General features: G+C 34.8%; 1 protein-coding gene across 4 annotated transcripts in view; it reads right to left on the bottom strand.

Moving 5' to 3' along the window:
- The window catches only part of LOC134800141 (homeobox protein cut), a 182,567-nt gene that overhangs the window by 149,246 nt on the left and 13,663 nt on the right, over nt 1–19,658 (bottom strand). For 3 of the 4 annotated variants that reach the window (XM_063772607.1, XM_063772609.1, XM_063772611.1), the window contains exon 2: nt 9,893–10,090. In XM_063772607.1, coding sequence (XP_063628677.1) covers nt 9,893–10,009 — 117 coding nt within the window. In that variant the 5' untranslated portion in view covers nt 10,010–10,090. Of the gene's footprint in view, nt 1–9,892; nt 10,091–19,658 lie in introns of those variants that run through there. The other variant, XM_063772612.1, reaches the window with a different exon arrangement.

Genomic DNA, 19,658 nt, shown 5'->3' with positions numbered 1-19,658 from the left:
TCGCGGTCAGCCCACTGTAACTACTACGCGTTATCAAAAAGTCTACCGCAAAAAACGAAAATCGAAATTTTGTTATCTGCTTCTCTAATATCTATCTCTCGAATACGCAAGAGTGATAAAGGCAGATAATGAAATTTCCATTTTATCTCTGGCCCCTGTTTCACAACTATCACTTGTCACCGTGTCAATTGTCACCTGATAGTGTCAATTCACCGTACAGTCGCCATCAGATATATCGGAGCGGCCAAGGTGCTCACAAATATCGGAACACGCCTCTATTGTCAGGGCGTTAGAGCGCGTGTTCAGATATTGTGAACACCTTGGCCGCTCCTATATATCTGATGGCGACTGTACATGCTGGTCCAACTGGTAAATATATTGACGCTATGTCCTTATTTATCGATCCAGAAATGTACAGAAAACTGTTTTCAGGTGAAATATGAGCCAGAAAGTGCATTAATCTTGGTTTCTGTGAGGCATAGACTTTTCTGTTGAAATGTTGTTTAGAATAATGCTTAAAGAGCATGCATGGTTCCGAACTGTGAGAGCGATCTAAACATTGTACTACAAACAGCAAACTTTAAAATACCGAACACAAACTAAATGTCATTCTAATTTTGAACTTATTCCATGGTAACAAAGCTGCAAGGATAGATGGATAACGGCAAAGTTATGTTGGTAAATGTCGGTGGCAATTCTACAAGGAAAATGTCATTCAACATGTTTGACTGATCTCTATCGATGCATAGGGTTGGCAAAATCGTGACTGTGCGAATTATTTTTGATTGCAATCATGTTTTGGCTGTGTTTGAAGAAATTACAAGTTATAAGCAATGGCCAAAAATACGTTGACATTTTTTTAATTCGGTATATTGTTGATAATTTAAAAAAAAGAGTTGGTGTGAAAAGCTAAAGAAGAATATTTTGAGGATACGTTACATACACGTTTTAGTTATTGTAGTTTTAATTTATAATGAAATTTTGTAAAACACGTACAAGTATAAAAACTATTCTTAAATTTTTTGTCAATGTATTTTATCCGCCTATATTAAATACCTACGAGATTGTTCTATGTGTAATGAAAGTTAATTTCACTATTAAATGCGTTTAAAAGAGTGTAAAACATGAGAATGACTGATGACTAGTAAACGAAATTTGATGAATGACGTCATAGTTCGTATATTTACCTCAATTTCAAATAAAACTTCATAAGCGCCAGTATAAAAGATAATTATTGGATTCGTAAATAAAGAGTTATTTTGAAAAGAATGCGTTTATTTATAACCTGGACAGTTTTTATGGAGCCGTCAAAAACTGTATTACATGATATTTCGCAAGTCTATTATTGCGCTAGACGTACTAATATCATACACGTGTCACGTCATCTCAGATTTACATAAAAACTATTTACATGAACGATATATTTTTGTCTAGTTTCTATTTTCAATTTGTGCACTGCTAAGATATTCCAATGTTTTTTTCAATATGACAATTGAATAAACACGATGTGTTTAATTTTTTTTAATACTTATGTATATATGTGACGTTATCTATGAAAAGGGACTTTATTGTCGATGGCGCTTACGCCATTATTAACGATGCTCCGACATTAATACAATGCCGCGCGACGCTGAGCGGCGTAAGCGCCATCGACAATAAGGTCCCTTTTCATAGATAATATGGGGCATCCATATTATGTCTTAACAAATAAATGTTCACGAAGACAGTTGTCATGAATAGAAATTCATCTACATTGCTTATCAACGCAAGCCCCATATTTGAATCGATTTCGAAAACCATATTGCCATTTTTTTATAAACACTTTTATAGGTACAGGGTTGAAAAAAAAATTATATAAAAAAGCCAATAACTGCCAATCCAACAAGTGGCAACACCGATCGCTTTCAACGCTGCACTGTGGGAGCGGGAGCCATTGTTCCGAGATACGCATCGCCACTGCTACTAACGTGTATGTCGAGTGCTTTGAGAATAGGGGTCTGTGGGTCAATTTCAGTTCAACAGGTGAAATTCAACGGCGTATTCCTATGTTTGATTCTGGAATATCCCGAGTTTTTAATACTTTGTCGTTGGTAAACAAGCAGGCGTGATTGTAAGCGGTACCATAGTCTATGACAGTTGTCACATTTTAGCAATCTGTAAAAGTGTACATGTACTCCTGTTTATGAAGAACTAAGCGGCATGGCACACTGCGTCCGATTCGCATGTGAGCGGGATGTCGCTTTAATACGCGCATAGCGTTGTCTCGCTCAAACTTCGGAACGACGTGCGAATCGGAAGCAGTGTGCCATGCCCACTGTAAATATAAATATGTAGGACTTAAAGTTGTAATACTCTTTAATTAACTCATTAAAAAGACTATCTGGTTTAATATCCAAAACCAAAAAGACCAAAACAACGTCCAATGCGCTCGACATAAATTCAAGCAAGTTATTTTAAACTTAACACCTACCATCAATTCTAAACTTACATTAACGTGAAATTATCGTAAATCTCAGTCGTCATTACCTACCGAGGCATCGGTATCAAACGATTAATCGTCACGTATCGATTATTAATATACGTCAATCGATTAATCGGTAACTCCTGGGCGCGCGTCGCGCAAGCATTCCATTTTCGAATTTGAGAAATTGCGGCGTCTTTATCTGATTGTTCGATATTTGAACTCAAACTTGGAATTTTAATTTAATTGTGATTCACGTTTCGATCTTTAGAACGTTGATTTTCTTTTATTGATTATGATCTTGTATCGTACCAACTTTACCCAGATGTTGACGTACGTGACGTGACGTGTGGCAGTGCCATAATAAAGTTTGACGTTTATGGTGACACTGCCATACTCTGTCAAACTTTATCAACTCGATGAATAGTATCTTTTTATTTTTATCACATTTGTTTCTATGTGTAAAAAATCCTTGTATTGCAACTGATCTAACAATAGACATGACTTATATTATATTATATTAAATGTGTTTGTATGTTTAACGTCAGCATTTGGCAGTTATATTTTTCTTAATGTTAGTTTTTAACACATAAAGTAAAATTTTATAATAATTTATTTGGTAACTGCGGTAGTTACTCATGAAATAAAAAATGAATAGAAATGAATAAAAATATATATAATATTTTATCTCTACTATAATTTTCCTAAGTAATAAATAAAATATATGTAATTGAAGACTTGCGGTTGATTGATTTCGAACGATTTAATTATTGTATATATCAAACGGTTAATGCCTTTATATAACCTTTTTATATTTATATTAAAATTGCTAATGATTGCGTGCGTTTAAGTTTTATAGATAATGTTTAAATGTGTGACCTTTTGGAACATTTAATTTAAAAAAGTAATACTATTCGATAGTGCAGTCATCGATCATCATTAAGCTTAGTATCGATAGATTGCGTGACTGGTAAAAAAACATCGAGTTCTATTATTACTTTACGTCGGAGGTATAGAATAGATTACAGAGTTAGTATTGAAAACCCTGTTTAAAAAAATATTAATTATTATAAATTATCCATCAGCATAATACTTTTCCATCGTATTTTCTCGGAAACGTTCGTATTTGTCATGCCACATCAGTCAACCTCAGTACTTTTTGTACCGAGACTGAGTGAAATAGCAAGACACGTTCGTACGTTTCCGTGAGAATACGATGGAAAATAATTATGCGCTACATTTATACTGTCTATTTTATTTAGCAGATGAGATGATACTTATATTTAAAAATAGCAATCGGGCTTTTTGGAAACTATTACACTTACATAGGAATTCTCCGCTTGAATTAATAAAACTGTGGTCTGACTAACCATCGAATAATTTACGATCACGTCCGTATTTTTCAAATCTGGTACCATTTTTTATACTAACAAATTACTTTGCCAGACTATGTGTCCTTAGATTATTCCGTAAAGGACGGTCCTTATATGAACTCAATCGAGGACGATTAAGTAAAAGGACCGTCTTATTTCTAGGAATAAATAGACTAAAATTAAGCAAAGTCAGAAAAGCTCAGCGAATTAGCCTAAGTAATAGAACATTATTAGTGTCATTAAAGAACTGTGAGATTGCTATATACTCATTAACACGAAGGCGCTTTTTCTTTCATGAGCTGCATAGAATATTGAAAATTTCCACATTGAAGCTAGTATGATCATTTCTGTGTATGTGTGTGTGAAAATGAAGTTTATATTTCGAATACAACCTTTTTATGAGCTGCCAGGACTTCTGCGTGTTCTATGTTTCTCATATAAAAACGCATATACTCATACATACAAAAACTACACCTTAATGAGGGTCAATATACCATAAAGCATGGCATTAAATGGCATTAATATAATTATGAAAGAGCTTAAAAATCGATTTAACATATCGACTCAAAAAACCACAACTCGTAAAGGTTTTAATCGATTGTTTCGTCGATTATCGTTAAGCGTCGATTGCGTTAAGCCGTAACGACACGCTTCAAGCCGTTCTATTCTTAAAATATCGTAACCGTCAAACGGTTTTCGTCGCTTACGACGTTTTGTATTGAGAATTATATTTGAACTTTAATGTCGAACCTTGTAGAACATTAGTTGCTCACGACTGTTCTGGAAGGAGTATTGATTTATTTTTGAGGAAATGTGTTTTTGCACGTCAGCGGCAAATGCATTGGTCAATGGTAAGCTGCTTAACAAGGCTTCAAGGGGTTAAGTCAGTGACAATCGTTGATAGACAAAGCCATTTCTTTTTTCATTTGTTTAAAGCCAATTGAAACTTTAGTAATGTATGGAAATAATCTCGTGACTTCCCGATATATTTTTACATTTCGTTTGGCATTTTTCGATGTACGATTGTCATCTTGGCTAGGCCCCCTCGTTTTTAAAGGAGAATTACAATCTTTGACGTCATCTATATATAGGTACATTTGATAAATACCATTCTGTGTCTCTAACTTATATCTCTACCTTAAATAGTAGTTGAAAAATATATTCAAAAATAGAACAGAAGGTTAATTGCAAACTATTCAAACCGCTGCCCGATATTCGTTCGAAACTTTTCACAACAAGTAATCTGGTTCCAACTTTTATTCCAATTTAAACCTAATCAACTGACATGAAGGTCGGCATTCGAATAACGTTATCAAGTTAGATGAGAGTTTGCGAAAGCTTCCAAATTTCTCTAAGGCCCGGAATGCGATCGGTTCCCATAGCCTTGCTATAAGGTATTATTTCAAACGTTGCTCGAATGCTAGCGAGATGAAAGTTCTATAAAGACCAAAATAATGGAAATCTTCAACACAGTTGTTATGGGTCTAGAGGCCAAGTTATTTTGGTAACCCTTTCCTCTTCACTGCTCTTTCAAAGTTCCCATAGCTTTATACAAAAGAATGTGTCCCGTTTTTGGCAAAAAGTCGCGTGCTTTCCCAGGCCGGTGTTAGGTCGCGGCATAGACATAAGGACGAATTCTTGTAGTTTTAGTTTAAAGATTGGCTGGTAGATGGCGCTGCATTGTGCTGCATCGCGCTTACGAAGTTTTCCCGTAGATTGTATAATATAAGATGTGCAATAGGCAGGCATACAAACAATAACAAATAAAACAAAAATGACTTGGTTTATCGGGTTTTTTTATCTGTCATGTCATATCGTGACGTCGATATGACATGACAGATAAAATAAGACGACGTCATAATAAGAAGTAAAAGGAAAACTTGAAAACCTAAAAACAAGAAAAATACTAAAACATGTCGGCCTAGGCCAGCAGGTTTTAAATTATTCGAAAATACTTATTTTAGAAGAATCGGCGAGCAATTATCTTCGAATGCAAAAACGCCGCCTTCACCTCGAACGAGGAATTTACCAGACGCCGGGCAAAAACTTAGCCTGTATTTAAAAATCGATTGCAACCAAAAAATTGTCACTGACAAATGATTTGAACGCCTTGCGGTCGAAATTACGAATTCGAAGATTTGAATTCGGAACAAAAACCGCCATTAGCTTTTTTCGGCTGTCGATTTTCGGGGCTAATCGGGTTTTTTGTCGAACGATAATCGATGCTCACTAATTCGATTTGCGCCCCTCCCACCGGACGGTAGGCGTGTATCTATCGATCGTCTAGTCGGATCGTTAAACAAATTCGAATTTCAAATCGCGTATCGCGAGTAGCTTTAAGCCGACTCCGATAATTTGTTTTATTTTTAAAATGAATCGATTGTGGTCATGGACCGGCCATTTGAATGCCGCTAATGTTATTTTAATGATATTTTTCACAATCGGAACGATCATCGACGGTTATTAGGCTGGTGGGAATCGACTCAATCTAGCGTGTTGATTATATATCGATTATTTTATATAGTAGAGACTTCTGCAATCATTTCATGAATCATTGCTAGCCGTGGGGCCCGTGAGATGATACGCTCAGTTTTTTTAAAGACGGCGGAAAGATTCCATGTGCTCATTCATAGAAACAAATAAACTTTATTCTTATCTTTAAATACTTTATTGTTACTTGATATTGCAGTGAACATTACATTATTATAGTTTATTACACTATCTGCTCTGTTTTTCTGTGAACTCGATTTTAAATTTCGATCCATAAATTCGAGAACCGATAAAATTGGCGAAGCTTTAAAATTCGTATTAACGGCTATTTAAATTACGTTCTAAATTCGAAATCACCTGTCGATTGCATCGATTATACGAAATAAATGTTCGCAATTTCAATCGAGTCGTTTTATAGGCTCTAATTGTTAGTTTTATAAGAGCACTGTTTATTTGTTTTAAAAAGGGCTTAAGCGGCATGATATTTATATAAAAATACGCCTTTTTGTACTAGTTTGCTTAAAGGATGCTGTTAAATAGGGTTTTAAAATACGAGATGGGTGGCTTGAGGTCCATTTATTACTATTGGTTTTGATACTCGTAGAAACATACATAAAATTTTATTGTTAAGGAAACATCCGACTAAGGAATTCAAAAGAACTTGTGAAACTATAATATATTATTATTGTTATGGAAAATTGTAATTGAAATTGAAATTGAGTTTAATATCAAACGAAAATTATGCGATTATTACTCTTAATACTATGGAATAAAGTCGATGGAACTTTATGAAAATGAGCTGTATTGCAACCAGTAATTTGCAAGTAGTAAAATTATTGCGACTTTAAGAATTAATCATAATCACCGTTCAATCATTTCAATTAATTTAACTTTACCCCAAGTTTATTCGTGTTATTTATTTTATTAAAGCTAAAGACTATAATCTTTATATCCGGTAATAAAATTTATGTCGATTTAATGTACGGCAATATACAATGAAAAATAATAAATTCAGTTGTCTAAATAATTTTAATAATTATTAATAATTTATTAGCAAAACTGACCGTACATTTCGTATCGATAGCAAATTCGTGGCACGGCATATGTAAATTCAAAAACGGAGCGTTTTTAATCATCATTCGAATCGATTACTTCTGAAAACCTCTTATCTGCCATCCTTGAGAGTTCGAAATTATACTTTATTCATTATCAATAGAGTTTAAATTTGGTTAACATGGTGGTTTAATAGTGAGTTTTGGAAAATTGTTTCTCTATTTTCTTAGCGGCCAGTACAATACTATCTTCAGCCATTGAAACGTAGTATCTGCGCGCGCATCTCGCCTGAATGAATATTTATTCCGCTTTTAATCCCTATTGTTCATATTTTACTCGGGCAATATCGGAATCGTTTTGAATTTGGAATTTGACGTTGGCGGTTTGAATTCCGAATGCGGTTGTGTTTTGTTTACTATTGAGAAGTCAGTGTAAGTTTTTTTTATCTAGAAGTAACATATCTTCATACAAGAGTCGGAATAAATGAAATAATACCTATATTTAAAAATAAACGCGCGGTACGTACTGTATAGTGTACACAACTACATAAACATGTTTTTACCTACACATTGTCAGTAATAATAGATACAATAGGTGACACTATAGTAATGATTCTTGATCTGTGGCACTCTGATTGCTGTCACGGTGTCAGCCATGTTAATTATGCTTGACAGACGTAATGGGCGCGAATTCAATCTTCGTATCGATTAGCATTGAGAATTACATCGATAATTTACATACGCGTTTGGTACATCACTGTTATTGTCAAATAGTGACAGTAAATATTGATAATGTTTTAATTTTACTTCTTGTCGACTTAACATTATCGCTTTTGTTTTTTGTTTTAGAAAACTTATACCTACCTATTAATCTTGTTTCAAATATTTAAACAGATCTAAATCATGTCACGTCTTAAATTTTTTCATAAGAAATATAATATACTTGGTCAAGCAGATCTTGTCAGTAGAAAAAGGCGCGGAATTCAAATTTTCTATGAGGCGATATCCCTTCGCGCCTACATTTTTCAAATTTGCCGCCTTTTTCTACTGACAAGATCTGCTTGACCATCTATAGTCATGTTATTTTTACACAAATAGGCATTCGTTTAAGTCTACAAGCATTTTACGCAAAGTATAACCAAGTCGATTTGTGATGCATATTAGATGGAAAAAAATATCGACACAGTTTCTGTGCGATAGGAAAAGATAAAATTCTACGTTCATCTTTAACAAGTAAAGTTTTTTAATTGTTCCATTCAAATCGATGTTTAAATACGTACTTCCTTTGTATTTTGTAATTTCCTGCTGCATCTACAGATAATTCTGCATTAAATAGATACAGATCTGAATTGAATAATGTCGTAACGTAACGATTAGTGATCTGATATTAACATACGGAACAATAGTCGGGTAGAGTCGCATGATAGAACAAATAGACGAAGAGACAGACACACCTACACACTCCTGTAACGGCCATGATATGACATAATGCTAATTATATGGTTGACATTTTATTAGGCTATCTCAATGTTGGGCAATGGACTGATTTAAATAAATATTTTTTTTAGTCTTATAAATCATATTGTATTGTTTTTAAAATTAGGCCCCTATAAATTTAAATAGTACAGTAAGTGTTTAATTTACGCTTGAATTTTTCGTATATGTGGTGGTCAAAAGTCGTGCCAAAAATGCAAAAAAAGATACAAAAAAATCGGCAAAACAATAAACTCCATCGCGACGAAAATTATCCATTGAGCAAAAAATCGATAAAACCAAATTAGTCCCAACCCTATGTTGCAAATTCGAAAATTAAACCGAAAGGCGATTCTACCGTAGCTACGGATGTTAATATGTGACGTTGATCAGATATTAGCATACGAAACAATAGTTAGTTAAACAATAGATATAATTGAGGTGGTATCGGTCGGAATCGTTCGGTAATTTCCAAGGGTCCCTCAGGTTAATTGCGGTGCTGTAAATTGATTTCGTATAGTCGATAGTGTTGTAATGGTATGAGTTTTGGATTACGGTTTTGCACTAGTGTTGTTGATAACATTTTGTAAAATTTAACAAATTTTAAAGGGGTTAACATTATGATAAAATTCGCAATAAGTACGAGACAGAATACAAGGAGTACCTATGTAAATATATGTTAACGGATTGGTAGCCGTTTTCGGATGAAAGGAGCGCGTGGCGTCTGTTGGGTGGACGACATTCGGAAGATGGCGGGGCACTTCTGGATGAGACTAATTAAATATCAAAAATATCATTTTCGTCTTTCCGTGTCAATTGTATGACACGGAAAGACGAAAATGATATTTTACTATTTGCAGGGATTCAGTTTGATATACGGCAAAAAATACCGTTTAGGACTTTAAAGAGGCTTAAATCGTATTTTTAAAAATCTAGACAGTTAAAGGGTTAATAATATTGCCTTACGATTTCGCAGCAGATTTTAACGAAACGAGACTAAATTTTTTATCGGCCCGTTTCGTTAAAACGTCTTTTTACTTTACCTGTTGCCAAAACTGCGCCAGTAGATATATCCTTTCCTTCTTGAACAACCAGTCCATCGAGTGCATAGCTTGCACCTCGGCTTCCGGCGCCGGCAGGCTTGCCCCCGTCGGGTGCATTAGGGCTGCAGGGGCATTTCACAGCCCGAACGGCATGCCAACCAACTGGCTGAGGACTTTCGGTTTGTTCGCTATTGTGCCCTGCAAAGAAAGAATTTTTGCTTTCAAGTTTACGTTTGAAAGGAACAGGGTGCAGGGGCATTTCACAGCCTGAACGGCGTGCCAACGAACTGGCAGACTTTCGGTTTGTTCGCATTGTGCCCTGCAAAGAAAGAATTTTTGCTTTCAAGTTTACGTTTGAAAGGAACAGATTTTTTTGGTATTGGCATCGATTAGAGAGTTGGGTTGGGTAGTTGCTGTATTTGAAAGTAATAACTCTATTCAAGTCCTGAGATAGATTGTTAAGTATAAAAGTTAGACTGAAAAGTAAATCCTTCGTCGGCTGCAGGGGCATTTTACAATCCTAGCGGCCAGCTTTCAAGTTTAGGCCAATAAACTCTGGTAGAGGACTTTCGGTTTGTTCGCTATTGTGCCCTGCAAAGAACGAATAATTTGCGATAAAAGCTTGTATCAAAAATGAAATAGAAAGCTTTTATCGATTGATTTGCGTGGTAGGTTTTGAAAGAAAACCTAATTTGACTTTGGTATTTATAGATTCGCGTGTTGGTTTCGATAGTTGTAGTCGAAAATGTATCCGTTCCTGTTTTGTGAAAAAAAGAAAGACTTATTTGTTTCATATTTCTGGAGCATGCTAATTTCAGTTCATTTGCATGAATTCAACGGTTTACTTGTAGTTGAAATAAAAAATGCTGTTTAGGTTAATGAATTATTTATAGTAATATTGAAGAATGTCAAGAAAAAAGAATCGTAAGTCTAATTTGGCCTGTACAGCGAGCAGTACCCGTACCATGAGTCACTGACAGTGTCAAAACTGACATATACAGTAACGTCTACGTAATTTACGTTCTATATATCTCGCTCGCAGTAATATGCGAGTACGAGCGAGATGCATAGAAAGTAAGTTACGTTCTCGATAGCGTTTATGTCAGTGCCAAACTGGTAGTAGCCACACTGAGGACTTTGCGTGTGAACGCGGTTGTTCGCCATTGTGCCCTGCAAAGAAAGAAAGACTAATTTGGTTCGTATCGATTGATTTGCGTGTCAAGTTTTGAAAGAACAGAGTAATTTGTGTTTGGTATCGATTTGCATGTTGGGTTTGTTGACTGTAGTTAATATATCTATCTGTTCGCTATCGTGCCCTGGAAATAAAGAAAGATAATTAATCAGTATTGATTGATTTCCGTGACTTTTGAAAGAAAGACTATATTTAGTTTAGTATTAGCATCGATTCGCGTGCTGTTGTAGTTGAAAAAGCTTTTCAGGTTATCGTATAATTATGTTAATAATTGAACATTGTCAAGCATAAGAGCTATTATTTTTGGCTATTCTTGAAATGCAATTGATAAGAATTACCATTATTCTTATATCAAATCACCTTAGTGTCAGTAACTGTATCGCGTGTCGTCTGAACGATAGACCTCATAATTACAACAATATATTACAAAAGCCACCCTAACCACGGCACCGCCACTAGCATATTCAAATCGATCACTGATAAACGAACTATTCCTAACAGTTCTAACTGGGGTCAAGACGCGATACGATCAGGGCTGGTACAAATGATAATTCGCAGTCGCATGTTGCCGAAACACCTAAAAACTAAGTTATCGCCACCTGAACAAAGCCGTAAAGCGCGACTTGTGTTTTTCGAGAGGTGCGGGTGACGAGCGGTAGCGGGAGCGGATTTCCAATAAGAAGTTTAGAAATAAAACTGTTTATCGTTTATTAGGATGCAAATTAAAAATGCTATGAAATGTATAAGACGAAGACATGCTCCACGTGCATAAGGACCCTTCTCTGATGGAAGCCATATATGTATGTATGTTAAAAAAGGGGATATAATATTTAAAACATGCTATTTTTCTATGAATGATATGTGGATATAGCGCGACTCGTCGAATACTAATATTAGTCAATCAGCTAATGCAGCATGCTCACTGAAATTGAAATAAAATTCTCAACCGAAAAAACAAAATACATTAATTTAGTTCATTCCTGTTTTGAAAAACGTGAAACGACAGCTGTTACACAGACTCAAGTTTTGATAGCCCGTGAAAAACCGCTTATTCTCCCATCCCTTGCACCGCTATCGTCCGCTAGGGTTCAACCAGTGAATTACTGGCGTGTCAATCAATAAACATGATAGGTAAGTGCGGCTTCGTGCGGCAAACTAAGGTCCGCCTCTAAATCGCTACACTCTCATCACTCGCTACACTCTCAACACTCGCTAAAGTCTCATAGCTTGCACCGCCATCGTCCGCTAGGGTTGAACCAGTGAATTACTGGCGTGTCAATCAATAAACATGATAAGTGCGGCTTCGTGCTGCGATATGCAAACAGGATTACACGCCGCACGGAACGATCGATCCATCGATTTCGGCCCATTTAATTACCGCTTTTTTAAATTTCGAACGTACTTAGTACTGGCCAATTTGAATTTGTGTCATTGGTATAAGTATTCCATTTGTTTTTCGAATTTGGAATGTTAATAAGGATGTGCTTTGAAGATTCCACTCTTTTAACGGCCATATTTAGCGAATACAGATTTTTACATAGCTAATGATCAATTTTTTGTGTTTTTGATACGATATACTTTTAAATTTGTAATGTTTGCGAGCTTACATGCTGAAAGTTGTTCAAAAGTTACAGTTATATCGAATAAAACTACATTAAATATCAAAAACATGTTTAGTTGCCCAAATTGCGTTAGTTTTTATTGTTATATTCTATTACCTATTCTATATTTTTTAATTTTTCATTGAAATGATACCTTTGGTGTAAGTATCTTTAAAAACTTATTTATTAGACTAGTCCTACTTAAAGTTTTGTCGTCGATACAAATATATATTCTCCAAGAAAAACAGCTCAATTTATATTTAATTTCTTTATCTACGGATCCCCCCACACATAGTCCCCCAAACGTCGTGAGTCACAGACAGAAACACCCACAGTTTATTAGTTAATATTCATTAGCCCTGATAAGGGGTGCATTGACACTGACCGTTTTAATTCTATTAAGAAATTTGAAATTTATAGTATTTTTGTTGTGATATGATATGACTGAACATTAGGTATATTTCATTATGTTATGGGGCGCCATTATTATGTTTCAAATAATGCTAGTTAATGAAAAAAAAAAGATGTAGTAAAAATTGAGATTACCGTTTTGATTCTAAATAAACTTATAGTGTTTTTAATGCGATATGATATGGTTTAAAATAATTTATAATTCATTCAGATAAGAAGTGCCACTGTTTTAAAATATGCCAGGTAATGAACAAGTATAATTATTTGGATAAATAAAAAATACAAAAATATTACTTAACGATTCTAAATATCTACTTGACTTTTACCGAAGGCGATTTTATTAGTGATATTTTACCAGATAAATATTACCAAAAAGCCAGTGTTTGCATGCAAAACTAAAATAAAAATGGACATACTTAATGTCTCAAGAAAGTTTAATACGTTTTTATAAATGGCAAAAAAATCGAAATAGCCGCTTAAAATTCGAACGGACACAACATTCGAAATTTAAACTCAACGACAATAGTTTTAAGGATGTCATAGTCAATACGAATTTCTTATCGAAACATCTACGACCAACTTATCAGTGCATGGTGAAAGACTTTGCGCCATATAGAATAAAGTTTGTTTTTGCTCGTTTTTTAGTATAGTTAAGTTGGCAGCTCGGTCGCGTGTAACCCCTATTACGCGACAGGGGGCTTAACAACTTTATTTTTCGTCGAAACGAAATTCGGTCAAAAATAAATCGTTCGAAATTACAAGTGTATTAGAATTGTAAATTTGTCGTGTCGAGTGGTTCACTTAGGATCGTTTCTATTAATTTTAAGTATTCGTAACTGTTATTGTTTTGCAACTAGCTAACGATGGTAGATTTAGCTAACGACCTCCGTGGCTACCTTACAATTTGAGAATCGTACAATTGGGAACTGGTAGAAAATATTGTACAACTTTTAATATTCCATATTTTGGATTTGTGTTACGTCTAATGACCAAAAAAATTTATACAAAACAATAAATATTCCAAAATGCATAATTAAATACCGTTCTAATGAATCTTCATAAAAACCACGGAAACCGAATTGGATACTGGATAGGTAAAGAAACAAAACCTTTATATTACCTTAGTTTAGTATACCTACTTTAATTTCCTAAATAGCTTCGTTTGATTGAACTAGTGTTATTTTATGCTACAGACATAATTATAATAAATTGTATGATTTTCTTATAAACGAGTCTATAAAAATTTAAATTTTCAAAACAACCTTATTTTAATCGATTGTCAACTTCACTACCGATTAGACGATCTGGATTTATGTAATCGTTATATCGATAAACATTTTTCGACAATAAAATTTAAAGACAGGTGATCGACAATAACCGAAAGGAACATGCCGCAAACAATTTTATAACCATCATAAATATAACCGACCTGAACCCTCACACGGGCGAAACTTTTAAAACACACCGAAGAAACGTGAAAACAAACATAACTTTACATTCGATACGAGCTTTTCACATCCCTATCGTGGATAGAATAACGGTCAAAATCAAATGCAATTCGATTCCCGAATTCGATTTTTAAATATGGCAATACAGTCAATACCGAACGTAGTAAAATCTATCGTGCATCGAAGAAACCTTCGTGACAGAAACTTCGCTAGTTTCCTCCCAATCGATGCCTTTTAGTTCTTTTTATGGCTTCAGAACTAATTATTTATACACAATCAAGATCGCTAAAATGTTGAACGGAATTCCAAACGGAAATTCGAACGCGGTGTTCCTTTTTCGAAACTCCCTCCTTTTGTTGCCATAGAGGCGTTATCGACGACTTTGCACTTTGTGCTCGATATTAGTCATATTCGGTTTCGTTTTTTGGTATTCGTGATTTTCGTTGTGGTTCTTCGTTTGTGCCCTTTGAGCGTAGCAGTTCTTTAATTGATGGATTTTCGTTGTTGCTTTGTTTCGGTGCGAGTGGTTTTTCGACGTGTGCTAAGTGCTTTGTCGAACAAGCTATTGATTTGCAAACGAGTCACACGTCATTCGAGTTTTTGTTGCGTTTTTTACTTTCTGTTATTGTGCGGATTCGAGGACATACATACTTTCTGAAGTATAGTTAGTAAACACGAACAGGCCTATTCGGATTTCGAGATAATCACAAGATCTAGAGACGATTTAGAGATCAACTAGATCTACATTAGATATCGACTAGATGTGACTTGGATATCTAAGTCATAACTTGTCGAAATCGTTCAAGAGGACCTCCAGAATCGCGGAAACGTCAAATTTGACATATCTATCTTACAAATATCTTTAAATTATCCATATTGTAACTTGTTGAAGTCTAGTAGAAATCTAATTCATTTTCCGAATCGAGCCGGAACTTATTACGTGTAGTCGGAAAACAACATCATTGTCAAAACATGCTTTTTGCTGCACGAACACCTCTCGCAAATATCAATATAATGATCGAGTTATTCTCAATGTTCTCGTATTTTAACTGAGGCTCGGATGATCTACTTTATCGTGGTTTAACCCGTCGTATGCGGTCTGAAAACTTGATCATTTAAAATGTTACCTTAATTGATATTTAAAACAATAGATTTAAATTCACTCACACGAATCCGTGTCTAAGCATACGAGGGGTTAATAGAGAAATTACCAAAAAATTCGGTTGCCTATAATTTATGAATTTTCCTTAATAATTTTAATACGATAAGTACGTAATACCTAACTAATTACGATCTGTCAAAGCCCTAACGTCCAAAACCGCGTAGGATGCTCTTATTCCTATAATTCAAACACAACCGTTGACCTTTTCACTTACGCAGCCCCGATCGCTATAAACGTCAGCTTAACTGAATGGACGATTTCAATTTTCGAATAACAATCGAATGACACTTTTAACGTGCGCGCATCACGACACTAACCGATTACGAGCGATTATCGATACAATTCGATACGTCGCGTGTTTGTTTTTACTTTATTAAAAGGCAGGTGGCCAGCATTAAGCCATAGTTTTTATATGCGTGTAAACTTGGTTTTGCTGTTACTGAAAATCGACTACGCTTGTAATGTAATAAGCGTAAGGTTGCGTTTTGTTTGTTTATCTCTTACTCGATTAGTTCCGACGTGTTACTTACTTAGTTGCATGCAAGAAAAGTTTGCCTTTTATTAGTTGCTAGCGCCACCTAGTGCGAACCAAGTGTCAACTGTTATTGTTCGTATTTCAACCTCGTTCTTTTTTCAAACGTAAGTGCTTTCTCATAGTGTGACGTAATGAAATATACAGAAGCTTTGACACATGCTTAATATGGACATAAATACATCAGGATACACTCTTGGGGATAATAATTAGAGGATTTATAATCATCCTCGGCTTAAAACAGTAAGATGACATAATTATGTGTTTAGGAGGGAGAAAAAAAAGTTTGTTTATGATCGGTAGCCGGCAAAGAATGTGGGGTGTGCGGTTATAGATGATTTTAAATGTTTCTAATAGTGTCTTTTTAGAGAATATAGCCACCGCTTAAAGCAAAAACAGAGATCACTTTATTTTTGATGATATTACCAATGGTAGGATACTGAAGTAGCAGGGAATAAACAAAATTTGTAGTTTAATGCAAAATATATTCGTGGGAAGGTCAAAGCAAGTAAGTAGAGAAAAAGGGAGCATGAATGCTCAAAATTTACCTACTCTTTTAAATTATAACCAAATTTAGTTAAGCAAATATGTAACTCGTAACCAACTTCTTCCAGTTTATTATACCGATTCATTAGCACAGAGGTTACATATTGGAAACACAGCTTGTGGTCTTGGGGCGAATTCGCACCCGGTTTTTTTAATGAGCCATATTTCGATTTCGGCGTTTACACGTTTACTTTTTGTTATACTCTTTGTTTGATCAACAAAATTTTGTTTACTTGTATGTATTTCAACATTTGGATGTTTTTTTTTATAAACTTACAACTCAGAAGACTAGAGAGACTCTTGCTATTTTGATGTATTTCTTTATATTATATTACACATAAAGAATGCATTTTTTAAAATAACTAATAATATTCTTGATTAAAATATAGAACCTATCTGATATTCTAACTATCCAGACTATACATACAGTTAAATTGCCCCAATTGAGTGACCTTCAATTTTTGTAGGCAATCGATCGTGCACGTGAACCAATGAATACCAATTTTCTTACATTGAACAATCATTCAGAAACTAAAATACATGTATGTATATATCATATGGCCAAATGTACACCTATCACTTTTTTTTTTCAGAAAAGAAAAAGCAGAAGAAGATTTTTACATTAATCTGGCGCGAAACTTTAAAAAAAGGCGCAAAAAAATTAATCTTTCCACGTTTTTATTTTCACTTCTTTTTTGAAAAAGAATGGTTGCAAGACATTATTGAATATCCGAATTCTATTAACCCTATATTCGATGCATAAAGACGCCTCCCCTTATGAGACAAGACGTATGACACTTTCGGCATTTCCGATGGAGACGGAACGAAATATGACGTCCGATGGGGTGGAAGTTTTTGTGGCGCTTTGATTTGGGGATATCCTTTGAACTAATGAGAATAAAAATGCATTTCTTATTGTACAGCGAGCTGCGAAATTGCATGGTCTTATGATTGCATTCATAAAAGTACGTGGCCATTTTATGAATAAATTGTTATAATGTGGCCACGCACTTTTGCGGCTGGGTGTAAAACTGTAACAGCTTATCAATGTATTTGTTAGGTAGCGAATGATTTTATTTTGTAGGTACTTACCTATTGTTGGAAGCTGAAAGGTCAGATGGCAGTCGCTTTTATAAAAACTGGTTTCTGTGCCAATTCTTGAAATATGGTACAACAATAGGAAGAAGAGTTCTTATTATTAATAAATCTCATGGGCTTAAAATAATGTTTTGTCTTTTCTATTTATGTTTTCAAATAATTGAGAAAGCGATCATCACCTATAACACATAAAATAGGTAACATAAAAATATTTCATGCGTTAGGTATGATAATTATCATAATAATCGATATATTGATTCTAATTACACTGTCCCATCACTAGTAATTACGCCACAAACGTCGTTCCGTTTTTAAATAAAAAAGACGTTCTTTTTTCAAATGCTTCGAGATAAAATCGAATATTACTCCCCTTCGAGTTTCGGTGCACATGTCGATTCTAATGAGTAACGGATTTTAAATTAAGACACACATTTGTAATTCAAAATTAGAAAAGGTGACTTTTTTTATAATATACGTAAGTATAGTATAGTGGCTACTTACTTCATTATCAGTATTATTACAATAACTGTTCATTTCTGTTGATGTAGTTGGTAGCGTAAAAAGAGAAGATATTCGATATATTTATATGCTTGATAGTTATACTTATATACGGTACCGTATATTTAGAATTTTGTTTTTTCTTTTCATTTCCAAGTCAGTTCTGTACCAGTCATATAGGTTGCATATAGGTACAAAAATGGCATTACTTAGCTTATAACTTATAATTTTAAATAATTATGAAACTTATTTGATGGCGATTAGCAAGCTTACAATTCACCTGCAAAAGTTGTTGTCTAACTATTTCTGAGGTGTCACACGCGAGTTACCGTACGTACTCTTAAGAGGTTTACATAGGAATGAGTAAGGTAGGTAATTCTAATTCTTTAGTCTTCAAATTTTAGTGCGACGATATTCCGTTAGCTCTTCAAAGGTAATCAATAATGTCACAGTATAGAAATAGTACAGTATAGATCAAAACGCTGTGACAGAGCGGCAGGTGACTCGCGGCGCTATAATTAGTCTGTGACACGTTTTCGTACTAATACATTATGAAAATGACAATTAATCGCTAGGGCTAGTTGCGATTGACATAAAGTAATAAGTTTTTGGCGAAAATTTCATTTTTGGTACAAGCTTTTATCGCCGACTGTACTTTTCTTAAGACAGACAACAAATACTTATCGAGACAATTCTAAAAACCCCTAACACAATTAGGTTGCGTTGTTTCATCACAGAGTTCCTATGGCCACCTCCTGTCTCCATCATCAGATCAGCTCGATGGTACCATAATATTGCATTGTCATCCGATTTTTACATGCATGCAAAATTTCAGCTCAATCGGAAATCGGGAAGTGGATCAAATTTAACTTGCAAGATTTGATTACAGACAGACAACGGTCAGGTGAAAGTAAATAAAAGCTTGTAAAATAAGTAGCAGTGGCGGCGCGTCAAAAATATTCGTATGGGGAAGCCGGAGTTAATTTAGCTTTCCTTAGATTCACGAGCCGTAATAGTAGTACCTAAATTGGTTGAAAATTAGGTAACCCGGTGAAAATCGAGTTCTATGAATGCTTCGTCACTGATAGCTTAAGGGGCCCACTGATTAACAGTCCGCCGGACGGTATCGGCCTGTCAGTTGTTCGGAACTGTCAAAATTTTGTTCTAACTGACAGGCCGATACCGTCCGGCGGACTGTTAATCAGTGGGCCCCTTTAGAGATAGGCGAATGGAATGAATGATGAATGAATGGAACAATATTTGGCAATTAAACTGTAA

The sequence above is a fragment of the Cydia splendana genome, chromosome 19 (genome assembly GCF_910591565.1).
Source record: "Cydia splendana chromosome 19, ilCydSple1.2, whole genome shotgun sequence".
NCBI lineage: Eukaryota > Metazoa > Arthropoda > Insecta > Lepidoptera > Tortricidae > Cydia > Cydia splendana.
The sequence above is the reverse complement of the archived record's forward strand: the minus strand, read 5'-3'. Positions and strand labels throughout refer to the sequence as shown.